Genomic DNA, 19,082 nt, shown 5'->3' with positions numbered 1-19,082 from the left:
TATGTGAGTTTCAGAAGGTTCCCTTTACTCATTGATTGCCCTTGTTTCTTTACAGTTTCTAAAATGTTGAACATAAATTCGTCTTTCTGTCACTACCGCGATGCAATAATAGTAATAGTAATCTGCAGTCTTGCAGAAAATTTACTACTTGTTATCACGTTTTTTTGCTAATACATTGTAAAATTTTAAGTCAGGCTCTGGATAACTCTGGTCAAGTGAACAGTGATGCATCGAATAGCCCAAGTTTTGTAGACTGCCAAAGTTTTATACAAGATTTGAGAAAAAGTACGTCTACGAAGTTTAAAAAAATAAATATCAATAATAACGAAGAGAAAGACACGACTAGTCACAAAACACACAAATGAATTATTGTTTGCTTTCTTGTATTCACGACAAACTTTAATTTCCATTTTTTTGTCTCCATTCTGGATCTTAAGGAAAGTTATGGGCCCGTCATGGCCAAGCACGTTAAGGTGTTTGACTCGTAATCCGAGGGTAGCGGGTTCGAATCCCGGTCGCACCAAACATGCTCGCCCTTTCAGCCGTGGGGGCGTTATAATGTTACGGTCAGTCTCACTATTCGTTGGTAAAAGAGTAGCCCAAGAGTTGGTGGTGGGTGGTGATGACTAGCTGCATTCCCTCTAGTCTTACACTGCTAAATTAGGGACGGCTAGCGCAGATAGCCCTCGAGTAGCTTTGCGCGAAATTAAAAATAACAACAACAAACAAACAGTTGTGCCAGGGACCAAACTTTATATTTATTTGTTCTATTCTTACTCAATACAGACTAGATCAATTTGACCGGCTTCGTAACCATAAAAATTAAAAATGAATCAAGATTATTGTTTTTTCTTTCTATAATTACTGCGAATTGTAGCAGAAAACAACTAAATAGTTTAAAAACTCTTAATCTCATGCAGCTGATCATAATTAACTTTTATTGTTTCATTGCCTCTTACGCAGTGATTTTCAAAATTCCTTCCATAAGTAGTGTCAAAATGTGCAGTAACATAAAGCAAATGTTACACTAACTAACTTGAATAAATGTTACTCGTGGGTTGTTAGTCCTAGCGAGTGTTGCTAGTAGAAAAATTTATTATTATTATTATTGTCATTATGCTTATTTATATTACATAATTCAATCTGATCTAACCTAAAAGTTTTTAAGTTTTATATTTTTAGTTTTATAAAAATAAATACAGAACAGATAAGAAGAACGAAAAATATATTACTCATATATAATTAACTTAATATGTATTAATTATAATTAACTAGAGATTTGCTTATACCATATTCATAGTATTAGTAAACTAAGATGCACCTTAATGCAAAGCTTAGATCACAATCAGAACTTTTCAAGTGGAATAACTTATTACAACTAGCAGTTTTACACTAAAACAGTAAGTTGTCAATCTCCAGTTACATTTTTAAAGTATGTGGCTCATTAGGATTGTAAAAATATAGTATTTACCTGACCAGAGGGGGGGAAGAGTACGATTACAAATATCAATGCTGATTGTATTTAATTACAGACTTACGTGGTCCAACGTGGAAGTATGACACTACGGATGGATGATATTGTGTCGTAATCATTATTGGTGGACATATGGGTAGAGCCGGAGCAAGCAGAGGAGTCTTGAAAAGTGGGATTAAACAAAATGTATAAATTTAGAAATCTCACACTTTTAGTTCCATATAATATTAGAAATTTTGGTTTGTTGAAGAATAACCTATAAAAATATTTGAGCTACTTACATAATAAGTATGGTATTGTTTCATGGAATATAAGATGTTTTAGGTATTTGTTTTATGTGAAAATGTGTATTTAAATTGTGTTGTTATAATATTTATATGCTTTCATTTAATAATATGGAATGAGCATACCAATATCTATATTTGAATATCTTTATAGTGTTAGATTAAAGCCTTAAATGAAAAAGGTTGCGATGTTTTATTGCATTTATTACAATAGCACGAGGTGTGTAACATAAGTTATATCGTGATTTTTCAACACACTTTCTGCTCTCAATGAAAGAATGTAATATTACATTTTACTATGATTTACCTACTATTCTTGATGTTGTTAATATGAGAAACTTATTTTGATATGTAACAGTTCCGATAATTCTTAATGTATCTTGTAGGCTCAAAGATATTTAGTAAAAAAAAAAAAGTCGAAGACATAAACAATTATTTCTTGAATGTAATCAATAGATCTTAACACAGTTATAAAACATTTAATCTAAAAAATCATGGTGAAAATGAGCTTTGCTTTTACTGATAATATTCTATTACGTTTTATCACAAACTGTAGAAAATAAATAAAACAAAATCAATTTATTTTAAAAGTACGTTATCTTACGGTACATTTCCAAGAAAACGTTAGTATTGCAGCTGGTATTACTTTAAATGAGAAATAAGGAGATGATTTAAAACATAATTTGCCAATGCATTTTGTAAATTAACATGATAGAATTAATATAAAAGATGTGAAACTTACTGTACGTGAAAACGCAAGATTAATTAGTCCGTTTTCCTTATCTCCACGCTGTCCTTTAAGAGGAAACCAACATTCCAAATTTCCTCCATTTAAGACAGGTTCCGGTATTTTAATGTTCCCCCAAGCAACTTTTTTATCTGCTTTAAAGTGATGCTAGAATAAAATCAAACACAACCTACAACGTCTGTGATCTTAAGTCAAATTATAGGTTAATACCAGTTCCTAAAAGCTGCTGATTAGATATATATATTTCATCAGTGAACCTGACGATGACCGAAGAAGGTCAAAACGTTGTCTGCTCCTCTACATAGTACTTTCTCTATCTATACCAGCCGTTTTTACATATATAATTTTCTATACAAGTGGGTTATATATATATAACATCAAAATGTTCCATTTGTGGGTACGAATAAGAAAACACTGTGTTTACTTATTTTCTTATCTCTCTCTTTCTCTATATATATATACCAGGTATATATATTACGTTTATCATTTTGTTTGTTTTGTTGTTGAACACAGAGCGACACAATGGCTTATCACGGTTATCGAAATTTTGTTTTTAGTGTCATAGGCCTACAGATTTACTGCTAAGACACTATTACATTCACAACGAAATCGTTTATCACAATCTATGCATACACACTGTTTAATCACTTACAACAAAATGTTTTACAATGAAAGACAAGCAGAAAGTCTACTCTTAATTATTAGACTAATTCTAGATAGAACATGTAATGACTGTTGGTATTTCCAAAAACTAATATTTTATTATAATTGTTTTACAGTGATATTAATTCATAAAATAAAGTATTTTGTTAATAACAGTGTAACAAACATGACAGTCATAATGTTAACGAATACAAATTATTACGTACCATTAAAGTGAATATTTAACCTTCAGGCTAAAGTTCTGTTACAGTTTACTTTGAATGAATTAGTATTAGGTTTGGTGTTGGAAAACAGTATATTTCAAACATTCATAATTTAAATAAGAATAAATTTCCTCTACGTCGGTAAGTAAATGAGTGCATGGTCAGGTGGTTAAGGCATAGGACTCGTAATCCGAGGGTCGCGGGTTGGAATCCCCGTCACACCAAACATGCTCGCCCTTTCAGCCGTGAAGGCGTTATAATATGACGGTTAATCCTACTATTCATTGGTAAAAGAGTAACCCAAGAGTTGGCTGTGGGTGGTGATGACTAGCTGTATTCCATCTAGTCTTATAATGCTAAATTAGGGATGGCTATCGCAGATATCCCTTGTGTAGCTTTTCTCGAAATTCAACATAAACCACACCAAGTAAATGAATATGTTTGCCAAACCACTGAATGTAAATAAAACAAAAATACTTTTTTAAATAAAGCTTATGCTGCTGAGTCGTATTATTATAATATACTCTTCAAAACAAGAAACGCAAAAGGGATATTTTTGTTATTTTAAAGAGAAATATATGTAATAACGTTACAAGCTGAGAGTATGTGATGTTACACGTGTTAAGGCACTGATTGTCAGACCAAAATGATAATAAAAGTTGTGCACTTTGAAAACGGAGGAAAACATCGGATTTTTCGCCAAAACGCATGCGTGTCCAATAAATTTGTTTGAGAGATCTGCATGTTCTGCAAGTGCAACATGTGCAAAATCCCTATAAAAGTGACGGGTTCTCGGTTTCCATAGCTCAGTGTTAAGCCACCGACACGCAATACAGTTACGCCAAGACTGAAGCACAACGCAACAACGCCATTGGTCACTTTGAAGCAGGCGAATCTCGATCAGACGTTGCCAGAGCTGTGAATGTCCACCCAAGCACCATCACAAGGCTATGGAATCGTCACCAACAACATGGATCAACTCGTGACCGTCCACGATCTGGCAGACCTCGTGTGGCCACGCCCGCACAAGATCGCAACATCCAGTTACGTCACCTTCGGGATAGGACCACCACTGCAACGTCTACTGCCTCAACCATACCAGGGCTGCGTAGGATTTCCGATCAGACCGTATGCAACCGTCGACGAGATTCTTAGGTCCCATGTGCAGCCCATCATGGTGAACGTAAACGACGTTTTTCAACATGACAACGCCTGTCCTCACACAGCCCGACTCACCACTGTCTTCTTGAAACACCACAACATCAACGTTCTTCCCTGGCCCTCCAGATCACCAGATTTAAACCCCATCGAACATCTTTGGGACGAGTTGGACCGACGTCTGCGACGGTGACAACCTCAACCGCAGACTCTACCTCAGCTTGCAGCAGCTTTGCAGGCTAAGTGGATAACCATTCCACAGGATGTGATTCGTCATCTCATCGCTTCCATGGGCAGGAGATGCCAAGCAGTTATTGATGCTCACGTGGGGCATACTCGTTATTGACGTTGAGTGACGTTAAACTTCACCTAGTGAGCGTGGACTTCGCCTTTGCAGACTTTGGATGTTCAGCAGTGAATGTGCAAAGTTTCACACATGTCATACGGAACTACCCGGAATAAAATTGTTAACAATTTGTCTCATATTTTGCCTTTTGCGTTGTTTTTTTTTTGAAGAGTATATTATTAGGTAGTTGATGTTTTGAATTAAGCACAAAGCTACACAATGGGCTATCTGTGCTCTACCCACCACAGGTATCGAAAGCCGGTTTTTAGTGTTGTAAGTCTGCAGACATACCGCTGAGCCACTAGGGATAATTAGGAAGCTAATTGTAGAATTTAACAATTTTTAAAGTATTATTTAAAGGAAAAATTATCAAAAAAGTAAAATGTTAAGTAATGATGTTACCATTGGGTAATTACGTAATTGTATGGCATGTGCTATAAACCCTGGTTACAGTCTAAATCTATAGAAAAAGAACATTGTGATTTCTGACCTGACTATGTTTAACAATAGTTCACAGGCCTCATGTACAGTTAGGTTATCTCACAGACCAAAATAATACATACGTTTCTAGTAAATGTACCAACAATTAAGGTAAAATAGCTCTAGTTGCATATGTTATACTGCAATATATAAATCTTCTAAGTGTTGTAATAAATTTATATTTTAACCTTTGACACTATGACAGTTCCATTTTTACGAGTATTTATTAGGTGTTTTGCTGCTAGTGTTAAATTGTTAATGATTTTGAAGTCAGTTTGAAAACCTATAATAAAACATGTTAGTTACAACAAAATAGTATGATTAAAAATTCTATCACATGTGTACAAGCAGGAATGAAACTACTTAAGTATTCAGTCTAATTTAAGTTATGAAAATATTAACACCAGAAGGAAAAGTTTCAGTTGTGTTTACATTATAAACTCCAGCTTATTTTGAAAAATAGAAGCTGAATAAAATACTCACTTCATCAAATACTTCGAGGTACAAAGATGTCACTCCTGTTGGTAGATAACTGGTAAACAATAAAAAGAACTTACATTATAATATGTTTGATAATTTATCAACAGTGGTATCTGATACAAACCTAACAAAAAGAAGGCCCAATGCTAATGTTTAAATCCTTTGTAGTTTTTGTGTTTAAGAAATCATTCCTGTAAAATGTGGTGGTTTATGCAATTGTTTTGAGTATCGTAGTTAGATATTTTGATGGAATTAAATTCTTAAAATACCGTGTGGGGAGATACTGCTTAAAGATAAAATTTTCATGGGCTTTGATAAATACCAAATTATGTTTGACGTTTTCAAACGGATGAAGATTGATGGTTTTCTTAGCTTACCAATAAAATAGCTTATTCCAAAGGGGAGTTTTGGCTCCAAAGTAGTTAGTTGGCGTTTTATATGTGGTATGCCCAACATGGAGCCTGACATACGGATGCATCATCACAACTCCATAGTTCTTATTTAGCTTGGCCTAAAACAAAACATGACGCATTTCTGTAACAACAGTTTTTATTGCAAGTAAAAGTTACATAAAAATGACAAAGTAATAAAATACAATAACGAGTTCATGTCTTATCATTGTTTAGTTGAACAACTAGAAAGTTTGTATGAGCTATGTGGAAATCAGGGACAATGAATCTATAATGGTTTTGAATGACATATCAGTCTTATCATCTTTGACTGAGATTCAAGAGATGTTGAATTGCAATACGTGCTACTTTGTTTGTTTTTTAGTCATGACAAAATATCTTTGTACAGATAAGCATGTGATAAAGTTGGTAATTATGGTACACTTAATAAACATGATTAATGTTTTTTGTAAACTACATGAATGAATATAAAAATGTTCTAGTGAAGTATAATAATAATGTTGGAAAAATCCAAATTTTCTTTGTACTGTTTAATATAATTTGATATATATATATATAGTTATGTATAACATCACTTTAGAATTTATAACTAAAGACGGAAGAACAACGTTTACCTTCCTTACTGTTGTATTGTTCAGGTGTCTGTACTGTTATAACTGCAACTTATAACTGAAAACAGAATAATAACTTTCACCTTCCTTACTGTTGTATTGTTCAGGTGTCTGTACTGTTATAACTGTAATTTATAACTGAAAACAGAATAATAACTTTCACCTTCCTTACTGTTGTATTGTCAGGTGTCTGTACTGTTATAACTGTAATTTATAACTGAAAACAGAATAATAACTTTCATCTTCCTTACTGTTGTATTGTTCAGGTGTCTGTACTGTTATAACTGTAATTTATAACTGAAAACAGAATAATAACTTTCACCTTCCTTACTGTTGTATTGTTCAGGTGTCTGTACTGTTATAACTGTAATTTATAACTGAAAACAGAATAATTACTTTCACCTTCCTTACTGTTGTATTGTTCAGGTGTTTGTACTGTTATAACTGTAACTTATAAATGAAAACAAAAGAAAACTTTTACTTTCCTTACTGTTGTATTGTTCAGGTGTCTGTACTGTTATAACTGTAATTTATAACTGAAAACAGAATAATAACTTTCACCTTCTTTACTGTTGTATTGTTCAGGTGTTTGTACTGTTATAACTGTAACTTATAAATGAAAACAATAGAAAAACTTTTACTTTCCTTACTGTTGTATTGTTTAGGTGTCTGTACTGTTATAACTGTGATTTATAAATGAAAACAGAAGAAAAACTTTTACTTTCCTTACTGTTGTATTGTTCAGGTGTCTGTACTGTTATAACTGTGATTTATAAATGAAAACAGAAGAAAAACTTTTATTTTCCTTACTGTTGTATTGTTCAGGTGTCTGTACTGTTATAACTGTGATTTATAAATGAAAACAAAAGAAAACTTTTACTTTCCTTACTGTTGTATTGTTCAGGTGTCTGTACTGTTATAACTGTGATTTATAAATGAAAACAGAAGAAAAACTTTTACTTTCCTTACTGTTGTATTGTTCAGGTGTCTGTACTGTTATAACTGTAATTTATAACTGAAAACAGAATAATAACTTTCACCTTCTTTACTGTTGTATTGTTCAGGTGTCTGTACTGTTATAACTGTAATTTATAACTGAAAACAGAATAATAACTTTCACCTTCCTTACTGTTGTATTGTTCAGGTGTTTGTACTGTTATAACTGTAACTTATAAATGAAAACAGAAGAAAAACTTTTACTTTCCTTACTGTTATATTAAAAAGGTTTTAACTAAGTGCTTGTACTGTTATAAGTGTAATTTATAACTGAAGACAGAATAAAATTTATTTTACCTTAATCACTGTTATATTCAATCTTTGATTCATATTCGAAGGATAAAGTCTTCCAGGAGAGGAAAATTGCTGTTGATGTAATTGTGCTTGCGTATTTACAACAAGCTGCTGTTGCTGGCTGTTAGCACTGATCCAAAGATGTCCACTCATTGGCTGAAAAACAAGCAAAAAGACAAGAACGCAAAAATCGCTATATATTGAGCCAGTACATAAGGTGTCTATTTCATTAACTATTGCTCCCAGTGGTACAGCGATATGTCTGCGGGCTCACGCCGCTAAAAAACAAAAACCTGGTTTCGATAAACGTGGTGGTTAGAACACAGAAAACCCATTGTGTAGCTTTGTACTTAATTATAAATAAACAAATATATCATTAACTATAAACAAAAAATGTACATTATCAGGTTGCACGAAGCATGGAAGATAGTCTATCAAAAGAACGCTGTGTTAAAAGTATTATCTATGATACATTTAAATGACTAGGAGTTCAAAGTCTCACTTAATGCACTTCACAAGTTCAGGTTGTTATTCACGATTACGAAAACTTGGTTATTATGAAATAAATTAGGGCAAATTTAACATAAATAGGTTGAATGTTCTTAAACTGTTGATTGGCACCAAAATCACATCCAATTTCAACAGGCAAACTGTTCATATTTATACAATCAGTGTGACCTACTTTCTGGTACAGAGTCACTTTTCCTGCTGACGGTGTGCACATTCATGGAAGTTGTATATTACTTGACATAAATCCTACCCAATATTCTTGAGAAGAAGTTTGTCTGAGTAAAACAGGCATTTGACACATGATGTCTAACACAACGCGTTTCACCTTCCATTGTCATTAAAGTAAAAAGTAATTTTTCTGGTTACTCGCAATTCGCTTAGTCTTTTTTCTCTCTCTTCATATTCTAAGAAATTCTTTTGACTGGTTCACCTGGTCACATATGGCATGATTGTTTGATTATTTTGTGATATCAAATATTGTTCACAGCTCTTTCTGCTACAGTTAGTTTCTTGGATTGATACCAGGAGTGTAAATGCTCCGTTTGCTTCTAAATTACTTCGGCATGGATGTCAAATGGTGCATAAGCCTTTTTATTCTACAAGAAACAGTCTATAGTTTGTTCTTAGGGCAAAGCCATTCTTGACTCTCTGTTGTGTCCACCGTAGGGACTCGAATATCGGATTTTTGTATTGCAAGACTGTAAAGTTATTACGTCTAATTCATATTTTCTTGGTAAATGTAGAAAGACGGACCAATGGAGTCACTTTTACATATCATTATTGATCAATCTCTTCATAGTTTGGTACACATGGTACAATATATATGTCAATCTGACTTTGTTATCACTAGATTACTGATTCACTTATCTTCCCAGGTTTTTTTTAGTTTAAGTAGTAGCATGTCAGACATAAATACACATTTACTTTATTAATTCACCATAATCACAGTGATTGAAGAACATTGTATTAACTGTATAGGTGCCTGTTTTCACGAGAGACAACTACACAGCCATATAACATAAAACAAGGTTTAAGGCCAACAAAGGGCCCAATGGTTACAGAGTCTATTTCATTTACTTAAACAAAAAACAAAACAAAATAATTCTCTTCAATTTACTACATCCATCATCTATAAAAGCAACCCATTTCAAGAGAAAACCGCTCTTTTAGAAAAGTAAACCTGCCTAAGTTGAACATGCCTCACACCTTGCCCAAAATGAATATTTGTGTCCTCTTTTATTATTATCACCACTAAATAAGATAAAATATCGTACATCGATACCACCAACTTGTTTAATAATAAAAACTCTTAATCATATTCTCTGGCATTGTTTCTCAAGACAAAACATTTTCACAGATATTAAACTGTGCTTGTGAGGACAACTTTTCAGTCTTAGGAAGTACCTAAGTAGCTCTCTTCTGGACCCTTTCCAACAAGTTAATGTTCGTCTCAAGATAAGGAGTGCAAGACAGAACACAGTATTCCAAATGTGGTCTAACCAGGGAACTTTAGAATGAAATGATTATCTCTGTACACTTATATTCAATATTTCTGCGAATACAATTCAAATTTTTACTCTCCCTACCATTAGCAACAGTATATTACTTGGATGCCTTAAGAGACTGATCAACCCACTACAGCTGTACTATTTTCTTTCATACCACTGTTAAGATTATTCTCATCAAAATTAAGCTTATTTTTTGAATGATGATAACTCGTGTGCATTAACAGTCTTCTGCCAACTAGTTGTCCAACTCAGTAAATGATGTAAGTTATTTTGTAAAGAAGCATTCTTCTCGCAACCTGTTACTCTCAAGAGCAAAAGTCTCAACACTGAACTCTGAGGTGTTCTATTTGTGATATTTGATTGAACTTCATTTATTACAATCCTTTGCTTTCTTTCCTACAGCCATATTTCGACCCAACGAGCCAACTTTTCCTCACACCCATAGAGATAATCTTTTATCAAGTCTTAGATGCGACACCTTGCCAAATATCTTCTTACAAATCAAAATATACCAAATACACACCTTTACCCCAATCAACAGATGTAGCAAGCAACCTGTTCAATTAAATAAGCTTTTAGTTGCCATTTCTCAAAGACGATACAATTGTTTAAATGATATTCAATTAGTTTGTATTCTACGTTTTGGAAGTCAAAACTCTAATAGTATTAATAATAATAAATATAAAGTAATTAGTGATGAGACAAAATTAAAATTGATAACCATGGTACTGCCAGTGTTATTTGTTTGGTTCTTCTGCGATATGGATGGGGCCTCAGCTTATACATCCTCCATTGAACAACGAACAAATTACAGAAATAATCAGCAGGTTTCATTCTAATCAGTAGCGTCCTCTACTGGAGTACCTTTATTAAAGGCGACATATGATAAAGGGCTGGCAAAATGGTTTGTATTTTTTTATTTCGCGCAAAGCTACTCGAGGGCTATCTGCGATAGCCGTCCCTAATTTAGTAGTGTAAGATTAGAGGGAAGGCAATTAGTCATCACTACTCACCGCCAACCCTTAGGCTACTCTTTTACCAACGAATAGTGGGATTGATCGTAACATTATAACGCCCCCAAGGCTAAAAGGACGTACATGTTTGGCGTGACAGGGATTCGAACCCGCGACCCTCAGATTACGAGTCGAGTGCCCTAACCACTTGGCCATGCTGGGCAGTGGCAAAATGAAAATTTACCGTGGGCACTGCTCGAACGAACTAACTTTACCAGTTGCAATATAACAAATGAAATTTCCTAGCTTTCTGATGTAGTGAGTATCATAACGTTTGAATTCTGAAATTCCTTTATCCATTTATCTAAAACATGCCGACCAGTAGAAGTAGCAATGAGAACGACTAGTGAATGTACTTACATACAATATTTTTTTTCTCAGTGATGCAATATTTCTGGGCCTTTTCACTCACAGGTTTACTGGCTACACATTAATTTCATCCAGCAGCTTTGGATACGACATGATATAGTTTAATGTTCGTCAGAGGTAGTGATGTTTAATAAGGAGATAAATACAAATTCTACCTTTTTTTTACCCATTGTTATACTTAATTTGTCGGCCATATACAAAAAGGGACAAATGATTCTAGCATAGAAAGTACCTTACAACTTAGGTAACAAACCAGTATTTGATTATATTATAATATATTTGAGTTTCAGTCCAATAAAATGTAGTCCTTCTATAACTGTTCACAGGATCTCCAGGGCTGTTTCAAAGTACTTGGTGCATCGCTGATACCAAATGCATGAGAACCAGATTTCGTAGAGCTCATAGTTAAATGAGGGGAAGGCTACATTGTAATATGGCTGTCACTTGTGTCTTCCTTAAAGTAAATCAATATTATCTTTTCTACCCGATCATTTGATCATAAAATGATATTCTGACATTCAATCAAGGGACTGACGAGTTTGCCTTTTTAAAAGTTGTTCAAAAGTATTTCATATTTTATGGTTAATTGTTACATGCCCATCAAAACATTAACTCGTACCATATTTGAAAGATGTTAAATTAAAAATTGCCAAAGAATACAAAGATGCAGATTCATAAAGCAAAACATTTCTATTTACAGGTGAACAAGAAGTAAAAGAACTGTGATATAATACGCTAGTGAGAAGTCTGTGTCATAACCTCTTCATTTCGAGTTCAACTTCAGGAATGCAAGTATGAGTAACTCCGAGGAAAAATAATCTGATTCTCTGAATAATAAAAAAAATATTACATTGAATTAAAAATATAATTAAATTAAAACTAGTTATTGGGGAATTACTGGCATTTTACCATTACTAGGAATGTCAACGTTAATAAGTCTTAACAAAAGAATATCAGTGCACCATTGAAAGTTAGGAGCAGGTGAACAACTATAACAAATTACAACTAACCTTTCATAGTTAAGAATAGACCAAAAATTAAGCCCTGTAATTAATTTAAAAATGTGGGGGGGGGGTTATCACGAAAACTCGCTCTCTCTCCTGAACATAAGTAAATCGTGAGACAAAAAGTTTAGTGAAAGTTATAAGTCCACACTAACCAATAGGGGAGGCAGTCATACATAGCTAACGACCACGTGTTGTATTTACATATAGGTATTTTTATGTTCCGTTAGATTTCAGTGGAGGTTTTACTTACACTATAACACCCTTCTGAATACACAGTACTCCACTGATCTGAGCGTTTTATTTATTTTCATGTAAGATATGTTTATAGGAAGAATCTTCACTGATAAAAATATGTATATATTCTTTTATTTTCTGTACAATCTAAATATCTTTACGTAATTATTTACTGAAATGAGCGTGACCTAGTTTTAACGTGCCCAACTGTAGATCGAAGTGTGTACGGTTTCAGAAGTGATGCGACTAAAAACACTCTATACATTTAGTTATGGTACGTTATCGCAGAGGCAGCTAATTCTATTATTCGGTTCAGAGGGACGGATAAAGTTCTTTGTAACAGTGGGCGCTGCTGACTGCTTTCCTTCTGACTAACAGCTCAAAATTAAGGAGAGCTACACCTGAACCCTAGGGATCTTTAACGCAATCGTTTAGCTCACATGTCCATAAAATTCTGTTCGGGTTATATTTTCAATTTTTAATTGCATATTTATCATTTATATTAATGGCTTGGTGTAGTTATCGTGATGGATCTGAGATTTCACGGTTAGTATACGGTCGTTGCAACAAAAAAAAAAGAGAAAAAAAGAGATCGGTTCAGACTGAAAATTATAATTTCGTATTTATAATCGATACCCAACAACAGGAGTTATGTAAAGCTAGTCATGGCCAGGAATCTACAGTTCGCGTAAAATTGCTACAACAAAACAACAACAAATTGCGCTCTACATTTTATGGCTGCTTGTGTTCTATACAAGTACTGATGAAATCCGACTATTAGGTTAGAAAATTACAAAAATTGGTAATTGTACAGTTTACAAGGTGTCTTTTTGTTTGTTTTGGAATTTCACACAAAACTATGCGAGGGCTATCTGCGTTAGCCGTCCCTAATTTAGCAAAGTAAGACTAGATGGAAGGCAGCTAGTCATCACCCACCACCGCTAACTCTTGGGCTACTCTTTTACCAAGGAATAGTGGGATTGATCGATACATTATAATCCTACAGTATCCTACAGATTCTTGGTAGAGGTGTTTTCATGCATGGTAATGACCACAGTCTGAACGTTCTATTTCTGTCAGCTTGAAAATTATTATCATACGTTATTTTTGTACCCCTTTATTAGTACACGTGTAAAATAACAAACAGTTCGATTTTATAGAATGTACTTAGCCTAATAAGGGGTTGATATAATCATTTTATTAATTCTCCAGTTGGTTATCTACAAGTGACAATTTTAAGCGAAGTTTCGATTCCTCATATTTTGTTTTGAATTGAAATCATGAAGTTACAATGGGAAGTCCATCCCAATGGCTAAGACGTAAGTCTGAAGGCTTATAACACAAAAAACCGGATTTAGATACCTGTGGCTGGCACAGCACCGACAAATGTAACTTAATGCTAAACAACAAATAAACAAACAACGTAAAAGTCAGTATACACTGAATAATATTACTCTAAAGTGCAGCGTTTACATAAACCAACGCATCCACATTCTTTAGTTCTGAAAGAAAATTTCTGGTAGTTTAATTTTCCAACTAGGACTAATTTTAGTGCTTTTGTCATTTTTGTTTCTTCTCAACCGAAAACAAGTAAATGCCCGTTAGATAAAATGTGCTTAGTCTGGTCAATTACAACTAATACTACTCAAGACAATAGTTTCTAATTGTTCAAGATAAGAATTTATTTCTCAACGTAAACTCATCAAGTCTATATAAACTTTAATCCATGTTTTCGTGTCCACGTTCAGACAATTTAGGTGATAGAATATGTACTTGTAGTGGTAAATTATAGTAAACTGAGCTGTGATGTTAATTAAGTTTGTAATTAAAATTGATTAAATTTATAATTTGATATTGTTGAAACGAGGTCATGGTAAGTTAATTTCAATTATAAAAAAATAATATAGTTAAAGAAAGAGTTTTATTAATTAATTATCTAAAATAATGAACAAAATTAGGAGTTGTCTAATGACCATACATATCATTCATGTTCTCGGATGTTTAAACGTCCAAAACTAAGAATTCACATACAATTTTACAGTGAAAATAATGCGTGGAAAAAGAAATTTCAGTTTCATCATGACCAGGTGGTTAAGACACTCGACTCATAATCTCAGGGTCACGGGTTGGAATTCCCATCACACCAAACATGCTCGCCCTTCACATAGTGTGACGATAAATCCCACTATTCGTTGATAAAAGTGTAGTTCAAGAGTTCGAGATGGGTTATGATAACTAGCTGCCTTCCCTCTAGTCTTAAACTACTAAATTATGGACGGCTAGCGCAAATAGACCTTGTGTAGCTTTGCGGAAATTCAAAACAAACAAACCATAAGAAATATATATGTTATGTTTTGCAGTGTACTTGTGGAGTTAAGAAACAATTTTTCATATACACTGTTTTTTTTATTACAAAATCATATAAGTTTGTTTACCGTAGAGCATGAAACGCCTCTATTGGCTATGTTTGTTTGTTTGATTTTGAAATTTCGCACAAAGTTACTCGAGGGCTATCTGTGCTAGCCGTCCCTAATTTAGCAATGTAAGACTAGATGGAAGGCAGCTAGTCATCACCACCCACCGCCAACTCTTGGGCTACTCTTTTACCAACGAATAGTGGGATTGACCATCACTTTATAACGCCCCCACGGCTGGGAGGGCGAGCATGTTTAGCGCGACGCGGGCGCGAACCTGCGACCCTCGAATTACGAGTCGCACGCCTTACGCGCTTGGCCATGCCAGGCCCTATTAACTATGAGAGCTCTGTCCATCGTAGGTATCGAAACCCAAGTTTTAACATTGTGAGCTTACGTATCTTCTAACCACTTGTTGGCACATGCAAGTAGGTATCGAAACACGATTTTTATCATTTTAAGGTCACTGACTTATCGCCTAACTACAAAATAAATCTAATAATTTAATATATAATTTGTATATATATAATTTATATATTTTTAATATATAAGTAAAAGTTAACTTGAGGGATGAAATATTCTTAACTACAACTAAATGATCTGATATTGCTATTTTATAAAATTTTCAGAACCTATCTATATTATTTGATAATCAGTTACCAATGCTGTTATTATATTGACATTTAGCCATAGTTAACTTGACTATATTTTGTCATAGTTAATGAAGTAAGTCAATTACTTTTAATATTTAGTGTTCGATATTCAAGGACGAAAAAACTGGCTTACACACACACGTACACACATAGATTGTAAAATTATGGTGCCGTTGTACACATAAGAAAAACACAAAAACAAATTCGTATTTACCTGGGAATGACAACCGTAAGGCTTAGCTACTTGGGTAGTGCTGGTAACTCATTCTAAAGGCTCTACTTTTTTTTTTAGTGTAATAACTTATAAGTCTTATCACACTAAGTTATCTTTGATTATTCTAGGTAGGATTATCGTTGATAAAAGTGTAGTCCAAGAGTTCGAGTTTCGTTGAGACCTTTGTAATATAAAAGTTTATCCTACACGTTCACTGCGCCACACTGTGATGAACATTTACAACATTAGTTCATTGAAGGCAAAAATCACCAAAGAAATAAAACACCAACAAAAAAATTCATATGAAAACTATATGTATTTACGTAATTGATAACATTTTATCGCAGTCATTTGGATTAATAAACCTACTTTATTTTGAATAGGAATTGACTAGAAAGTACAAATTCTCAATACAATAAACACGAGGAACTAGATTAATTTAAACCGTATGAGCAAAGGTAAAAACATCATCGTTGAATATTCAAAACTGAAAAACTAAAACAAACAGGTCTTGCAGCTAATATATACTACTAAAGCATGTTGAAGAAAATGTCTCTGTGGTGATCGTGCTGTTTCGCTGGTACTTCTTGGGAACTCTGTTTCAAGTTAATTAGTTGTAGAAGTGAGAACTTTTCTCAGTATTAAAATCCAAGGTTCGATTCCGGCAGAGCATCACTAAACACTTGTGAAACTATGCGTTAAGAGAATAAATTAAATGAAGCAACAAATACATGTTATTCTTCAAGTTAAATGCAGTCCCTATTATTGTACTTAATCATTTTAACACATTGTGTTTAAAGAGTCTAATAATATCTACAGATGTGAAAGATATTGTTATACGTGTAATTTTGAAATAGAATGTATACATTGTTATTTTAATTAAAAACATGTTGCAATTGTATGTATAAATATATATAAGAAAGACCTCGGACGAAGTGTCTTAGAATAGGTTCTGTGATTATCATCAATTAACTCTTGAATTATACATTAGTAACATTTTTTTATTTCAAAGAGAAAATTAGTGTCGTAAATAGTTTACAAATAATGTAACAATAATATTTTAGTCATATTTTTGCAGAAAGATTTGTTTGTTTGTTTGGGATTAAGCACAATGCTACACAATGAACTAGCTAACTGTGCTCTGCCCTCCATGGAAACCAAAAACAGGTTTTTAGCTTGTGAATCCACAGACATTCTTCTGTGCTACTAGGGGGCGTGCAGGAAGAGAAAAATATAAAAGTAATATTTCACACTACACTGTTCGGACCACGAGGTAATTTAATAGACTTGTGTTAATCGATTGAAGATAATCATGAAAATGGTAAATCGTAATTTTCAGCTTAACATATGGACTGCGCATTTCTTAAGAAAATAATAATTTTATAGAAAGGCTTAATCAGAGAAACAAGAACAAATTAAAAATTTTCATTTTTTAAAAAATACGTAGGGAGGGGTAAAAGCTATGGAAGTAACATGACATTTTTACAAACTGAAGTTCGTGTTAATGAAGTTAAGTAAATTTGTTAATTTTTTTCTGAAACATTTAAAACTCGTAAGTAGAAATCAGGGCTCACTTAATACCTAAAATTTTGTTGGTATTATGTGAAAAACTCGAAAGAAAATTTTCTATATTTCGCACTTTATTAAATCATAAGAATGTATAAAGTTTTATTTTCGTTAGATGCAATTTAAGGTACATTTTGAAAACAAACAAACTGTTCTTTCAAAAACAGGTGTCACTAGGGTGAACTATTTTGCTAACGTAATTTTTTTAGATCCAATATTATAAATAATGTAAGTGACTGTGAGTTTATGCTATGCAGTTAAGTGTAAAATAACATATGTTGAAGATAAGAGAGTGAAAAAGTTGCTGGCCTTTCGTTTGTTTGTTTTGGAAATTTGCGCAAAGCTACACGAGAGCTGTCTGCGTTAGCCGTCCCTAATTTAGTAGTGTAAGACTAGAGGGAAGGCAGCTAGTCATCACTACCAACCGCCAACTCTTGAGCTACTCTTTCACCAACGAATAGTGGAATTGACGGTCACAATATAACGCACCTACGACTGAAAGGGCGAGCATGCTTGGTGCGATGGTAATTCGAACCCACTACCCTCGCCTTAACCCACCTGGCCTATACCTTTGGTCAATCTCTGAAAAATTAGAGCATTATAATAAAGTCATTCAAAATTATTTTTGTTATGAGGGAGTATAGCAACCGTTTGTCTAAATTCAGCTAATAAACCATTGAGTACCTCGGAGAGTAAAACAAGTTGTATTTCATGTAGCAAAAAGAATATGAGTGACTACAACAGCTATTGAAGTATTATATCTAACAGTAAAACAAGTCGTATTTCAAAGTAACAAGAAGAATATGAATGACTTGAACAGTTATTGGAGTATTACAGTTACGACAGAAAGTGTTCGTACCTCTGCGTCGTGAGTAGTTTTTTTTATAACTTAAAAATGTGTCATAATTAGGATAATGAAAGTATAGTACATTATAAATGTTATGTTAGCACACATCCACATACATTTTTATGTAAATTGAACGACGAATAAACTGTTTGTAAACAAATAACCAAACATAAGAGGGGCCGAAAACCTCGATTTTAGTCTCGTCTGACCAAAGAATACTCTTCCAATAGGTAAAGGTTTATCTACACGCTTTCTTGCATACATCAATCGTACTTCTAAATAAACAGGCTTTAAATATGGAGTTCTACGAGTACGGCATGCTTTGAACTCAGAAAGCGTAACATGTTCGTAACTGTAGTTTCCCTTATCAGTTTCTGTATATCATTACGTGTGAAACGAGGGTCCCTACTAACTTCTTTGAAAACCTTCCTTTTGATTCTCTCTAGAATTTTATGGGGCGTCCGGAACGAGGGAGGTTAGCAGTTGATCCTGTAAGCTTAAACTTGACAATTATGCTTTGAACAGTAGATTTCGGCACATTAAGTTGTGTAGCAATACCGGAAAGAGACACACGAGACTTGTATTTTACAATAATTCGGT

The 19,082-nt window shown here is 33.6% G+C and overlaps 1 protein-coding gene across 3 annotated transcripts in view; it reads right to left on the bottom strand.

Moving 5' to 3' along the window:
- The window catches only part of LOC143247269 (DEP domain-containing protein 7-like), a 55,162-nt gene extending 38,947 nt beyond the window's left edge, over nt 1-16,215 (bottom strand). For 2 of the 3 annotated variants that reach the window (XM_076495031.1, XM_076495049.1), the window contains exons 1-6: nt 16,070-16,215; nt 8,151-8,303; nt 6,214-6,347; nt 5,840-5,888; nt 2,501-2,653; nt 1,539-1,635 (exon numbers count right to left, since the gene is read on the bottom strand). In XM_076495031.1, the coding sequence (XP_076351146.1) occupies nt 1,539-1,635; nt 2,501-2,653; nt 5,840-5,888; nt 6,214-6,347; nt 8,151-8,300 (583 nt within the window). In that variant the 5' untranslated portion in view covers nt 8,301-8,303; nt 16,070-16,215. The remainder of the gene's footprint in view (nt 1-1,538; nt 1,636-2,500; nt 2,654-5,839; nt 5,889-6,213; nt 6,348-8,150; nt 8,304-16,069) is intronic. The other variant, XM_076495040.1, reaches the window with a different exon arrangement.
- Between the last annotated feature and the right edge of the window lie 2,867 nt (nt 16,216-19,082).

This window comes from Tachypleus tridentatus, chromosome 1 (assembly GCF_004210375.1).
Source record: "Tachypleus tridentatus isolate NWPU-2018 chromosome 1, ASM421037v1, whole genome shotgun sequence".
Taxonomy (NCBI): domain Eukaryota; kingdom Metazoa; phylum Arthropoda; class Merostomata; order Xiphosura; family Limulidae; genus Tachypleus; species Tachypleus tridentatus.
Note: the sequence above shows the minus strand (reverse complement) of the source record. Positions and strands in the feature narration are given on the sequence as shown.